The sequence below is a fragment of the Chamaea fasciata genome, unplaced genomic scaffold (assembly GCF_029207755.1).
Source record: "Chamaea fasciata isolate MVZ Bird 193981 ecotype frontalis unplaced genomic scaffold, bChaFas1.0.hap1 SCAF_7, whole genome shotgun sequence".
Taxonomy (NCBI): Eukaryota; Metazoa; Chordata; class Aves; order Passeriformes; family Sylviidae; genus Chamaea; species Chamaea fasciata.
The window spans coordinates 29,226,256-29,240,627 of record NW_027094092.1 but is presented as its reverse complement, the minus strand read 5'-3'; the positions used below and the strand labels follow the sequence as shown (position 1 = coordinate 29,240,627).

General features: G+C 39.4%; 1 protein-coding gene across 1 annotated transcript in view; it reads right to left on the bottom strand.

Moving 5' to 3' along the window:
* Nucleotides 1-1,159: 1,159 nt before the first annotated feature.
* DCAF5 (DDB1 and CUL4 associated factor 5) overlaps nt 1,160-14,372 on the bottom strand; it is a 68,343-nt gene continuing 55,130 nt past the window's right edge. The window contains exons 8-9 of the mRNA XM_066188235.1: nt 9,320-9,447; nt 1,160-3,054 (exon numbers count right to left, since the gene is read on the bottom strand). Coding sequence (XP_066044332.1) covers nt 1,246-3,054; nt 9,320-9,447 — 1,937 coding nt within the window. The 3' untranslated portion in view covers nt 1,160-1,245. The remainder of the gene's footprint in view (nt 3,055-9,319; nt 9,448-14,372) is intronic.

Here is a 14,372-nt window from a genome sequence, read left to right as displayed (position 1 = left end):
CACAGAGTACTCCAGTTCTTGGCAGCAAGAGCTGTGCTCTTGCCCAAGTTCTCACTGAAGACTTGAAGACCCAGTCTCCCCACATGTGGGACAGTTCTCTGAAGCTCCCCCTTACATGCAGAACTCTGCTGAATACCCATGTACACTTTCAAATATTAGCAGCACAGTGGTGGAAAACCAATCCTGATCTCCAACCCCAACCAGTTTTGGGCTGCAAAAACTGATAAAGAAAAAGCATTTTCAGGTTTTACCAAATGTTGCTGTTAACATCAATCAGTTACATTATCCATACTTAGCTATTTTCTGTTTGGTCTACTGCTTCCCAAAAGTAAGACCATGGGGGAAGGGTGGGCACAACTGAGATATATCCCAATACCCAGAACCATAATAATAATAATTGTGATGATGAAGAAGAATGTCTATTTGTTAAGATCACAGAAAGGCAGGTTTCAATGCCCAATTTTTAAAAGCCCTTGGTTAGAATGAGGTCTACAGCATAATACCTGCTTCTTGCCAACAATCATCCTTCTATATAGTGATGACACTGTGTTATTCAGCTCTTTTCTTTAAAAAAGCCCACAAAATTGAATGTCACCATGGGAACAGTCTAAAGTTGATTTTGGAAAGAGGCTCATTTCCTATAGCTTTTCTGTTGGCATAAAAATAATGTCACTGAACTGTATCAGAAGTAAGTGCATTATGAAGTATCATCTCTGAAGATACCATCCAGTTCTGAAAATATCCTCCCTAATGGTTGCATTTCTTTACTTTCTGAAGCAGAATAAAAGGGCCCAGAAACACTTCTTTCCTGTTTTCCTCAACAAGAAACACACCCTAATTGTGTGATCTATCAGCAGTGTGATCTAATTCCACCATTCTTCAGCCTGCAATATGTTGTGTCAGTATGGAAAACTTCCTCCTTAGAAGAACAATTAAACTTTAAAGCAGTCATCCTGGTTGGCTGGCTGAACAAATGACACATGTTCACACAAGAATTATTCAGTCAACCATCTTAATAAGGATTTACTTTAAACAGAACCTTGTATGGGTACACTAGACTCAGTCTCATTAAGGAGCAAGTTGGATTTTTATACAGCATGAACCACTGGCAATCTAAAACAGACCCACTGAGGAACGGAATGGAGAATCAAACGCAATGTTTCAGACCCAAGCTCTATGTGCCTTTAATACTTTCTTTTTCCTTTTCTTTTTGAGAGTGCACACTACGACAGACATTTGCATTTATCATGTTTTTAACTTCTTTTCTAAGGATGAACTCTCTGAATCTGGATCTTCCAACTCCGCTCTGTGTCTTTTCAGTCCTCCGAGAGACTGAGTGCTCTCACTGCCCGCAGGATGCAGGTCAGCAGTATCCTCTCTTGTGCTCACATTGTAGCTGTTGGAGTCCATGTCAGACAGGCAGCAGTCTTTGTGCAAGGTCACACCCACCTGTACAAGATTGCCTTTATCAGCATTTGAGTGCACCTGTAGTCCTTGCGTCACAGACTCCTGCTCTCCAAAACTCTGTCCATTGTTGAAGCATGAAGGGTGAAGATGCAAGTGGCCGTTATTGTGGTTAATGCAGGAGGGGTCGAAGCTCCTCTCCTCACTGCCATCAGTCTGGTTTCTGGAGCAGTGACCTGACATGCTACAGATGGCAACAGCGGAGAATGGAGGGACCAGTGAGTGATGGCTTGGTGCTGGTTGACAGTTCTGACTATTTTTCTGTTCCACAAGCCCTGTGGTCTGAATGCAAGGTTCTTCGGTACAGCTATTTAGCCCTTTGCAGTTAGCTTTTCCATTGAGCTTTTTAGTCTCAAAAGAATGCTCTACACCTCCACTGCTTGTGTCTTCAGATGTGTTTTCTTGACCCTCCATCCGCCGCTGATTGTCACATTCATGAGCTTGACCATTACTAGAATTTTCAGTCCCACCACATTCTTTTAAATTTTCTCTGTTGTGGTTTTCAGCAGAAAGAGCTGAGGAACCCTGAGGAGCTACTGAACTTATGTTCCTAGCATCTTCCTTAGTTAGGGAGCGTGTTGCACTGTGCCTTCCACTGGTTCCTGGCTTCCCTTCATCATTTTCTCCATCTCCTCTGGAGGATTCACCATCTTTACTAGCTGAATATGATATGTAAGAATAATGGAGCCATTTGTAAGCTTTGTAAATCTTTCTCTCCACTGATTCACTGTCTGAACAAGGGGATGTCCTTTCTTTAAGAACTTCTTTATTGGCTGAACTCCTTTCTGGTGAAGAAGCTGGAGAGGAAGAAAGATCATCCACTTTGATCTGGGGGTAGTCATATATGTCCTCACCTATGTAAGGGGTTATATTCTCTGTGTTAGTGCTAGTCCTTTCCTCCTTTTGCACCTTCTGTCGGCGCCTCAGTGCGTTGCGTTGCCTCATCGATGTGCGTCTTTCATTCAGTTCCTCTTCATCTTCTGTACTGCTGCTGCTGCTGGAACTGCTGGATTCATTCTCCTCAGGACTCGGAGATGGTGGCCGTGGAAAAAGGTCTGTATCTAGTTCTGCCTCACAGGTATTGTCATCAGAGTCAGACTCATTGGAAAGGGCCAGGAGACGTTTGTCCTGATACTTTCTCAGTGCAGAGAGCCTCTGCTGACGGGAAGCCACGTCTTCTCTGGCTGAGGGGGACGCAGTGGATCTTAAGGCCCTTAAGTTGTAGGCAGTTTCATCAGACTCTTCAGCCACCTGTGGTGGGGAGTGATGCAAAGAGGTGGAGGACTCCGACTCACTGTAAGCAGAGCGTTCACTGACTCCTGCGTGGAGCTGCAGGATTGTGCTCTCACTGAGGTCACTGTCTGAATCAGAACTCCAGCCCTCGATCTCCCGGCGCACGAGAGAGTCAAAAAAGGCCATCATCCGTGGATCTTCCTGGACCGACTGGTTGGCATAATCGTGGGACAAGCCACTACCACTGTTCAACACAAGACTGATGTACTCTTCATGAGTGTAGAGGCAACGTGAATCATCCTCAATTCTACCATCCAGGTCCCCTGTGCAGTCAGGCTGCTTGTAGGGACTCCAGATCTGTAACAGAAAATAAAAACCAAACATATGTCTTGGAATTCATAAACTATTAAAAGCATTTGAAATGGAACAGTAGCTCAAATACCCAGAATAGCTGCAGGATGCAGATTGTCTTTATTAATTTTTACCCTTCAGTATCATACTTACAAGTATTACAGAGCTGTGAGATTTTTTCTTCCCCTTTACAAATGTGTTTTTCCTGCATTTACTTCACCCATACAGAATATAAAAGCTCTCACACTGCAAATTATCCATCATTTGGGTAATTCATTGTGTGATAATTTCTCCCAAATTGCAGGGCTCTATTTTTATGTAATAAGGGATGCTTACTCACTAACAGTAAGAATCGTTTGTTACCTACAATACAGTCTTAGCACTAATGAAAGCACTTGTTTCCCAGGAAACTAGAGTTGCTGGTGCCAGTGGTGTAGAGTAACATTTCATCCAGCTACGTAGTCAATCCCACCTGATCAGCAGGCAGGGAGTTGAATGCATGGAGCTGAAAAGTAGAGCTGCACTACTCCCTTTAGGGAACAGTTACAATGAAAAGAAATCTTCCAACATTCCCTGAAGACACAGCAGCAGTTTTAATTGGTGAAGTTGAAGAGTTTTACGAAAGCTTCTTCTGAAGCATACTGATTGCACCAACAGCAACAGTCTTGACTATGCTGTCCATCTATCCTTCCCTCAATTTTCCTGGTATGGAGAGGAAAAGAAAAAGAAAAAAAAAAGATCCAAAGAAGATCCACCAAAATCTCTAAGAAACTGGTAATCCATAGCAAACATAATAGTTGGATGTCCTCACCCTTCTCAGATTTACTCACAGATTTGGGGACAATGTGGTTATGACATTCTGAGAACTACCACTATCACTTTGGATCAATGGTTAGTGGAATGAACAATGCCTTACTGTAAGCAGAGCCAGTATGTAGCTTACCTACAACAATGACTTAATGTTCTGCTTATAAAAGATCTGATCTCAGCCATGCTTTGGTTTTATCATGCTAACAAGCTCAGGGGAAAAAATTCTATGCCAGTGCTCTGTACCAGGCTAGACTTTTGGGACAGTCTTGGGGGGAAAAAAAAATCTAACAATTTTCCCAGCAGAAATTAATTAAGTTTTGTTCCAAGCAGACAAAACTGCTAACAAAAAGAGTGTTTTGCATGTATAAATGACATTATCAGCACTCATCCCACAAATGCCTAGTTAACAAATGCAACATAACCCAATACTACCATGACAAGCAACATAAGAAAAGCCCACACAAATACCAATTACTCTGTATTCACTGAGATTTTCAACAGTGTACAAAAAACCCTTACACCTTTAATAATGGAAGCAAAATGAAATAAATTACTTTGCAACTACTTGTCCAGAACAGCCAAATTTAAAATGAACAAATAAACTTTATTCTGGAAATCTCCCAAATTTGAAAGTTTTTACTTTGCATCCTTTGTAATTTATGGTTAACAGAACTTCCACATACGATCTGGCTAGATAGATAAGAGACACTATTCTAAAATTAAAGTGGGCTGCAGATATACTTTCTTCTGCAGACAATCATCAAGCTGCCTTTCAGAGCAAAGGGAAAGGAACTTTACATTGTGTTACATCGGGCTGTTTCTAGGAACATCTCAACCTCAAGGTGTATTTGCTATTGGTACTTAATTGCTTTTTTATTATTTGCAGTACTTCAGCAAATTCTCTCCCATGCAGTTATTTAATATGATACTTCAAACTAGAATGAAGACAGCTCTCTGTTGCTTGGTTCAAGCACTACACTTACCAGACATACAGCCCAAAGGACAAGCATCATGTTTGGATGAAGATAATAAAACCCAATCTAAGCCTACTATGTACAGAATTTCAGCAACCAAACTTAACCTTTTTGAACGATTCAAGAGAACAGAAAGAATCACTCTTCATCCTCAATTTTCCAGGCTCCATTTCCTAAAGACAACACAGGAAAGAACTTTCTCCCAGCAAATTCATGAGAGAGATTGTTGATTTGTGGATACACCACATTTTATAATAGAAAAATTTAACTCCACTTGCTGTAAAAACTGTTCTTGGGTTGCTGCCTTCTTGAAGATTTATGTAGTGTGTGTTCAGTACCTTCTCTCACAACCTCAGATCTTTTTCCCCTTTGTCCCACTAATGAGCATTTCAGCAAGCAGATCAGACATTTTTTAGAAGCATGTGACTTCTTGTAAATGCTTTGTACTTGTGTACCTGTGTGCTTAGACAGGCAGGCTGGCATGCCCCTTCCTCAAATAATCTTAGCAGTGTTAGATTGGTCACTTCTTTTTATAAAGCCTTTTTTATTTTTTAGAAAAGAGAATTAGAAAATGCTTAGGTCTGCTATGATATATACCAGTATATATGGAGGAGAGGTAGTCTGCTCCGAAGTCCCTCTGAGAAAGGTCTGTTTGTAATGAAATTAACCTAAAAAGGTACATAAATTGTGTGCACAGAGATATTCTACATCCTTGGTAGCACTACCACATCTTTCTGCTCTCTCTGCAAGCCTCAGCAAAAACAGAGCAGTATAAAATATTGAAAAAATAGCTACAAAAAGTCCACAGTGAGACTTTTCCCTTCCAAGAAATTTGTTCACAAAGAAGTAAGTAATAAAGAGAAGTCAAGGGAATTCAGGATGAATATCTTGTTTGTATGGGATCAGTTGTCTCTGGAGAATGATATCCCTGCATTTTAAATATTTTTTTATGAGGAAGTGTGAAGGCCTGCCAGAGTCACAGAAAGAAATCAGACTAAGAATCTATCCTTGGCAGAATGGGGAAGTCTTTAAACTGGTATCAACTGATCCAGTGCTCTCTGTGGCATCTGAAATGGGCTTCTTGATAAATGCAATGCCTTTGCCTTTTTTTTATCCTCTGACTGATGCCATGTTGAGGAATAATGTGATCAAACTGGAGAAAATAAGTTGGCAAATCAACCCACTGAAGCAACAATTTATCATGAAGTTCTTTCTCTGTCAGAAGATTAAGGAGATGAATATTACTCACTGATGACCTGAGTACAGATATAAAAATAGGAACAATAACAGAAAATGGAATACAAATCTGGTTCTCTACTCAGTAGATATCTACTGACAGCATCTTTGAATTGCCTGTATTCCAGGGTGGCAACCCCCCAAATTTTAAAACAAAAAAGTGCCTGTAGCGTGAGAATAATTAAAAACAGTTAGATTATCTGATTAGGCAGAGGCAGATAGTGACAATGACATTAATCTGTCACCATAGCAACGTGTGCAAATAGACTTTGTTATCTCCGACACACTTATGATTTTTAAACAAATGGGACCCACAACAGTTGTGCTCTGTTACACAATATTCCATTTTCAATACAAACCAGAATTTTTTTCTGAAAATCGTTATGCACATTATCTGTTTTATCTCTCCTGGAACTGTCTCCTAACTGCATAATTTTCCATGGCCCTCCTCTAAGCGCAAGGCATCAGAGGGAATGCCTCATTTATTTCTTCTGCAATGCAATCCATTTTCCTGCCAGCATATCCCAATGTCTTGTACGCTTAACTGATGGGAAAGTGGTATTTTTCTGTTTTATATTGCTTTAGCCCTTGTGGTAATTGCTTGATGCAAATGATTATTTTAGTTTTCAGCTGCACTTTTTCATACAATTTCACAGAAGTTCAGTAAATGAAGGGGAATGAACAATTCATTTGGGTTCATGTGTCCATCATACACTGTCTGGAGTCAAGGCTCCTAATGTCTTCTGTTAATGAGATTGTTGGGTCTTAGTTTTGGTCCTAGCAGAAATCAAACCCTAAACCAATGAAATACTGAACTGTATTCTTGTGGGTGCTTTACAACAAAATAAAACTAAAGCAAAAAATCCACAACCACAAACATCAAAACCATTCTCGTGAATGCTACTCTTTTCTGTGGGGCTAGGCCCAAGATGAATTTGTATCTCATTTGCAATCAGCATTAAAATAGAAAATGTGTTGGCAGAAGCTCATGGAATTATTGAATGGCTTGATGCTGGTGCTATCAGTTCCTCCCTTCTTCAAGTACTAAATTTAGGCCAGCTACTCCAAAAAGTAAGAGCTCAGACAAACAACTACTTGCATCCACGTTTTTAACACAACACCATGTCTCTACAATTGTTTCTACAATTGCAACCAACCACAGTGAAGTTATCTTCTGTGATTTAATTCCAGAAAGGGTTTTAGAAGACACTTGAGGGATAGTAAAAAGAAGGACGCTTTTAAAGAAAAGTGATTAAAACAAATAAACCAAAAGGAACAAAATAAGAAAACATAAAAAATTTAACTATGATTTTTATTTATGGTTCCTTCTCCTGTCATCTCAATTTCTCTGAGCAAGCACATCAAGCATTTATATAGGGGAAAGAAGGACAGCCATGCAAAGGAAAAACTTGTGTTCCCAGCTGTTTTTAATACAGTAAATGGCCCCTCAGAACTGCTGGTGCTGTTTTTCCTGTTTTGCCCTTCTGCTAGTGGCAGTTACTAGTCTCCAAACTATCCACAGGAGTAGCTGGAATGAAGAAGAAACCACCTTTGTACAGTGACCTGCAAACTGCTGTGCACTGAAACAGTGCCTTTAGAGAGTGAAGTCAGGCAGCTCAGACAAGACATGAGCACTGAAAATACCCGAGCCCCAAACAAGGCACATTACAAGCTGAGACAAAAGGACATACAACAGAAGGGTAAGAAGTTCTGGCTGGTCAACAAACTTAATACATTAAATACTTTTCCCTTAATTTTTTTTTTCTAGCTCGAAATGTCTGGGGAATTCAGTTCCTTCAAAGCAGCTGCACAAGTTCCACTGCACACACAGTGACACAACAGGAGCTCTCTTCTAAGGAAGCGCTCAAGCAGAGGTGTCTTTCAAAGAGTTACACAACCTGTGACTGCAGCCTTAATCAAACTAACATTTTAATCACTAGGCAAAAAAAAAAAAGCCCTGCCAAAACCCTAGCAGAAGTACACAAAAGCAACACAGGGGATGTTTATACCAATACTAATCCAATAGTCTAAGCACACTCATGCAGGAAGGATTCATAGGGTGAAAGGTCAGCAGATCTAGAATCCAAAAGGCAAAATTTAGGCTGCATGAATCAAGTTCCCAAAGAAAAAAAAAAAATAAAAATAAAAAAAAGCCTCTGTCAAAACTGTTGTTAAACAGTGGCAGTTTGACTGCTTGGAAATTGAAAAATCAGTAAGCTGCTAAGACTGTTCAATGCACTTTTGTTCAAAGCCTGTATTTAATGTATTTGTGATCAAACCTGTCAGGCAGGCACAGATGAAGAAAAAAAAACTAAAGTACCGGGGGAAGACAGAAGAGAAGGAAAGCTGAACTACAGTCAGAACCCAAATGCTGACAGTAGCTGTAATGCAAGAAATGCAGTGGGGCATTGAGTCATGGTCCCAGGATTTTGGGTCAGTTCTGGTCCGTAAGTTCCACATCACTAAAACAGGACAAGTTCATGCCATCAACTTGTACTGGACAAAAGCATTTACAATATTCTAGCAACATCATTTATAGCCACATGCAGGTAAGACTTTCATGAAGTCATTTAACAAATAATTAGGATCAACAGCAGTTCTTTTTATCCTGCTTCAAAATTAAATGGTTATGGCTTTTTTCACACTGTCGGTAGATCTAAATTACAGCAAAATATCTATGGCAGCAGAATGCAAATCACATTAGTGCAGCATAACCCTTTGCTTTCCCAACCCTCAAATAACAAAATTGGTTTGGCCTTGCTCCCACAATACTGACTGTCTTTCCTTACGGAAAGAAAATTTCAGAACCTAACAAAGTTTCTTATCTCTTTCAGTTCCACAGAAAAAAAAAAAACCTTCCTAAAAGTACTGAACATTGTCAAAGGATTCAGAAAGATATTGAGAGTCCTTCCTCTGGAAGCCACAGAAAAGCTATGTTGAAATTATTTGATGCATAAGTATGTACAAAAATTATAGAAGGCCTTCCGAGGCATTATTTAGCCAGGTCAGTCCAGGCTAAGGTTCAATAATACTCTTTGAAGATACCTTGATTACATTTTAGACCAGAGTATCACAAGTTGTAGGAGATCACATTATAACTGTAACCAAACTTAGGACCAGACAAGACAAAACTTTTTATAAAACAGTAAGAGGAGAAGACAGGATGGGTGTGAAATAGAATGATGCTGAGCAAAACAAAGTATTTCTTCCTGAAATATTGAAAGAGCACATTTTCTGATAACTAATCTTACCTTTATAATCTTTTCAACGCCAGAAGAACAGATCATGTAGGTGTGAGGATTAAACCGCACTTGGTTCACAATTGACCGATGACCTTTCAGTACCATAAAAGCACCATTGACGACCCTGCCAATGCCACCTAGGGGAAAACAAGCACACATGGACATGAAAAATTAATCTTCATATTACTTTCAGTCAAAGTCATTTAAAGTCCTATTACATTTGACAATGCGCTTCAGCTTTATTTTGCAATATTTTAAGGCCTGTGTTGGCAGCAGAATTCCAATTTTATGAGCAATGCCCCTATGAGAAGCTGCAAGACTGATGAAAAGCATCCTTCCTGCAAATTAGGACTTAGAGGCTTTCTTTGATTCATCTAAACAAACAATGAAGATTTTTGACCTAATATGACAAATATGTGAATGAGAACAACGTACAAAATGAAATCACCAGAGGAACCTAAGGCATGACACAGATATTTTGTAAATCTGAAGCAGAGACAAATAGAGGTTGGGTTTTAACCGCGATACTATTTTTCAAATTTATTTTTTAAATCAGCAATTTATTACTGTCACAGTTGACTCTAGTCTCATGAATAGGAAGGACCTGAAATAACACATCTGAACAGTGGGTTATATCATTCTTTGTCACAAGGCAGTGAATTAGCCAAAGTGGAATGCTTTTGTGCTAGTGGTAAAACTCAAAACAGAAGCCAATTAACTTTTCTGCTTGGTCATTGACTCTTAGTAGGTCTATACACCAAAGCAAGAAACAGTCACATAGTATTTTTTTTTTTTTAATTCATAGACTCACACAATTAAAACTACAAATTTGTTAGAAAGCACACCTGTGTATCTGAATAAACAAGTGTCCATCAACATGCTATGACTTAACATTTCAGTGAGAGAAAATAAAACTTTTAAAAGGTGGGAAGTAAAAGCTGACAGTCACTTCAGATGAAAATCAACTTGCTATTTAAAACTTCATAGGTTGTAAGTACACCTTACAGAAAATTAAAATAATTTCACTAGTTTCTGTGCTACTTATAGTCATCTTTACACAAAACTTTATGTTCCTCTTGTTGAAAATTTTTGCTATCTTCCTTTGACCCCAACAGGAACTGTTTCAGCTGATACAGTTGCTGGTTTAAGCCCTGTGTTGAACAACTTGTGCTCTAAAACAGAGTCAGAGTTCTCCTGTAATTCACACTTCCTATAGAAAAACTTGCATTACTACTGAAAAGTAGCAAGATAGAAGGGTCAAGGGAAAAAATGAAAAAGGAAAAACCATTCTCATATCACCTTCCGTTTGTTAGGTTATACAAATGATGAAAACTACTGTAGTTAATGACCTTGCATACAGCCCTTCTCCTCGTAAAAAGTGTTCTGGTCTGTCTTGCTTTCACTGATTGTGACTGCACTCCGAAGAGCTGACTGATGTTTAACATGGAGAACAAACCGTGACAAAGATTTAGAAATGAGGTGTCATCCAAGTCCTAAAAACCCAGAGACAGATCTTTTACTGCTCCTGGAAAGTGTTCTGCTTTGCACAATTTTTGCACACCAAACTGCTGTCTCATGGAATCTTGGGATAGAAAAATAAAGTTCCTGAGAAGGGGAAAAGTGATGGCAAGTAACTCCAGGGACAAAAATGCATGGCTCACTGCACTGAAACTGCACTGAGACTGAATTACATTCAGCAAGTTATCCTATTTGGGTACATTTGTATTTTCTGTAAAGATCCAGAGATACATTCTGCCCTCAGCCACTGGAGCAAGATTTCACCACCGTTGGCAAATCTGACTGAGAAATAACTGACTGGAGAGCAAGTTCATTAAATGCCAAATTAAGCTCTTTTGGTTTTCTTTTCCATTTTATGAGATTCCTCAAGTTCTTTCACTCTGCTCATCCTGCTAAGACACTTATGGGCGATGGTAAGTTGCCCTACTTCCACAGCATTCCTTCCAGCCAAATCAGAGCTGTCAGTCCAATTGTATCTATCAAGCCAACAGTAGATGGTTACATCAAGACCCGTTCTCAACACATCTTGATGTAGTAGACAAGTATTCCAAGAAAGAGGGCCTCAGGAATAAGAGAGAGTTCACTGATGAACGTTTCCAAGCCTATAAGTGATGTCTAAAACAAATTTTAACTGTCCATGGACTGTAGCTGCATTAATTCTGAACAAAACAAGAAATATGCCCTACAAGTCACTAATAAAAGAGTCAGTCAGAGGGACTATGAGCAAAGTAAGAATGATAATGGAGATAAAACAAATACCATGTACCAGTATCTTGGGCTGCATTTCTAGGTCAGTCCTTGGCCTTTGGTGGTACTGTCAGCATTGTGAATTAGCTCAAGGCTGTTTTCCTAGCAGAACAGTGAGAAGAGTCATTTAATGCCAGAAGTGTCTTCTGGCATTAAACTTTTGAATGTTTACCAATACACTAAGAGCAATGGATGAAAAGTGCTCAGCATGCCACATCTAGAACTCAGGCTGGCTAGGCTGTAGTCAGATTTATCCAGTGTCTGAAGCCCAGAAAAGCAAACCATATCCAGGACTGCATCAAAAACAGTGTGACCAGCGAGTCAAGGGAGGTGATTCATCTCTGCCCTTGTGAGACCCCACCTGGAGTACTGCATCCAGTTCTGGGGCCTCCTGCACGTGAAATACCTGAGGTGTTGAAATGGGTCCAGAGAAGGACCACAAAAATGACCAGAGTGAAGGAACACTCCTACAAGAACAGCTGAGAGAGTAGGGTGGGGTTGTTCAGCTGGGACAAAAGAAGGCTGCAGGGAGAACTTAATGCAGCCTTTCAATAAAGGGGGCTTACTGAAAGACAGACAATTTTTACTAAGGTCTGTAGTGACAGAAGAAGGGGCAGTGGTTTTAAGCTGAAAGAGTGTAGGGTTGTATTGGATATAAGGAAGGCATTTTTTCAAACGAGGGTGATGAGACACTGGCGCAGGTTGCCCAGAGAATTTGTGGTTGCCCCATCCTTGGAAGTGTTCAAGGCCAGGTTGGATGGGACCTTCAGCAAGCTGGTCTCAAGGAAGGTGTCCCTGCCTTTGGCAGAGGGGTTGGAACTATATTTAAAGGTCCCTTCCATCCCAACCCATTCTATGATCTTATGGTTTTATAATTCTGTGAAGGAACTACAACGCTTTCTGATTTAATATTGAAGCTCCCTGAACTCCTTTTAAGCAGCTATCAGTAAATTCAGAGAAAGCATAGTAACAGAACATACTCCCCCTCCACTTTAAATGAAGGTGAACTTCCTCACAAGGCTCCTTAAAAGAACTGCCCAGTTACATGAAATTGCCCCAGGAGATGTACAAATCTTAGAGGTCAGTTTTTACCAATGGTATGGGAGGTTTTAATAATTTAAACCAGAAAGTACTGACTCCAGAAACACTCTGATAATCTTTATGTCAAATATAATAGGCTGCCCCAGAATCTCATTTTTGGACAATCCCTTGCTTGATGCAATTTTAGTCTACCAACTCCTATGTGTTTAAGCAACACCTCTAAGTAAGCTCTTAATGCAAAGTCTTCTACATCCTTGTCTTGGAAGCAGTCCCCTATTTTATAGTAGCTCACCACAGCTGTCATCATATTACATCAGTATCTGCATGGCAGAAATCTGCCTTGTCTGGAATCCCCCTGGTTTCTCAGCAGAGGCTTAGCTGCAGCCATGCAGCCTTTAGCCATCTCAGAGTGTGAGTTAAGTTTGCTTATTCTCTGCTGGCAGGAAAAGAAGTGCATCTGTAGATTAAGTGGAGCCTAGCTATAAACTGCTCAAATTCCTGGCGCCATCTTCCTTTTTCCCATGTAAAATTGCGGTCTTCCCTTGAAATGTTGTTTTCATTTGTATTGTTTCAGCAGAATTGACTACTGCTATCCTAAAATCACTCAAATCTTGCTTTTGAGGTTTGGGTTTTTTTTATGGGAAGGGGGTGTAATTTATTTGCTTTTAAATTTAGTAGCATGCATGGGTTCTGCAACTCTTTAAGCACAGCAGCTTTTATATTCTTAGCTAGCTCCAACATGTACAAGGAGTGTTCATACAGAGGCCATTAGCTTACATACCTGTTACTAATAATATATATAAAAAAATAAATCCTAGTCTTCAGAGGCTGACTATGCCAATTTTAGAAGGTTTATAATTTTATAACCTCTAAGTACTGGAAGGAAGAGATGGATATGTTCTAGCTGATTCTGCAATACGACCCAAAAATTGCCATGTTTAAAGACAGTCCTGAGTAGTGGTTTAGTGTTCTAGCTGTGCTGGTCAATGGGGTTTTTTAGTCTGCTTTTATTTGATACTCAAAGTGAAATGTCAAGAAAATCACTTTTAATTTATACCCTGTAAATAAGTGTTTCAAAGAAGAGCAATACAAAATCTCAAAAAGTCCTTTAAATGATATCCTACTATGATATCTGACTAGCTGAAAGAAATAACTTATAAAAGGCTAAATCTAATGTGTACATTTTAAAACAGATTTTCTGTACATGTTTGACAAGAACACCTTTGCAACACAAGGCCTCTCTACAGGCTCCCATACAGAGGAAGGAATAATACAATGTTTTGAAGTAGTTGATGTCTTCTAAGTTGCCAAAGTGATTTCTTTTTGGTTTGCTTTATTAATTTATGTTTTAAATGTCAGGCTAATGAACTACTTCTTAATTATGTGGTTTAGTAAATACGTGAATGAGTTGACACTTGACATATTGCAAACATGCTGAATGGTACATCCCAATACGTTTTAAAAACTCTAGTCAATTGTAACAAAGGAGAGTGAGAGATTTAGACACCAATGTGACTTCCCCTGCATGAGTTCTTCAACACGAAGCAACATTTAGAAAAAGCCAGAATAAATTATTCAACGGATAAAGAAAAAGTGAAAGTGATAGATTACTAAGAAAAGTGCTCTAGTGCAGAAATCCTGTGAGAATGTCGAACAATCTCTAAACTAATGGAAGCTGCATTGTTCCAAACATTAAAAAAAACTGTCAAAATGCCAGAGAACTTTTTGGGAGAAGGAACTATCCTCCACTGGCTCT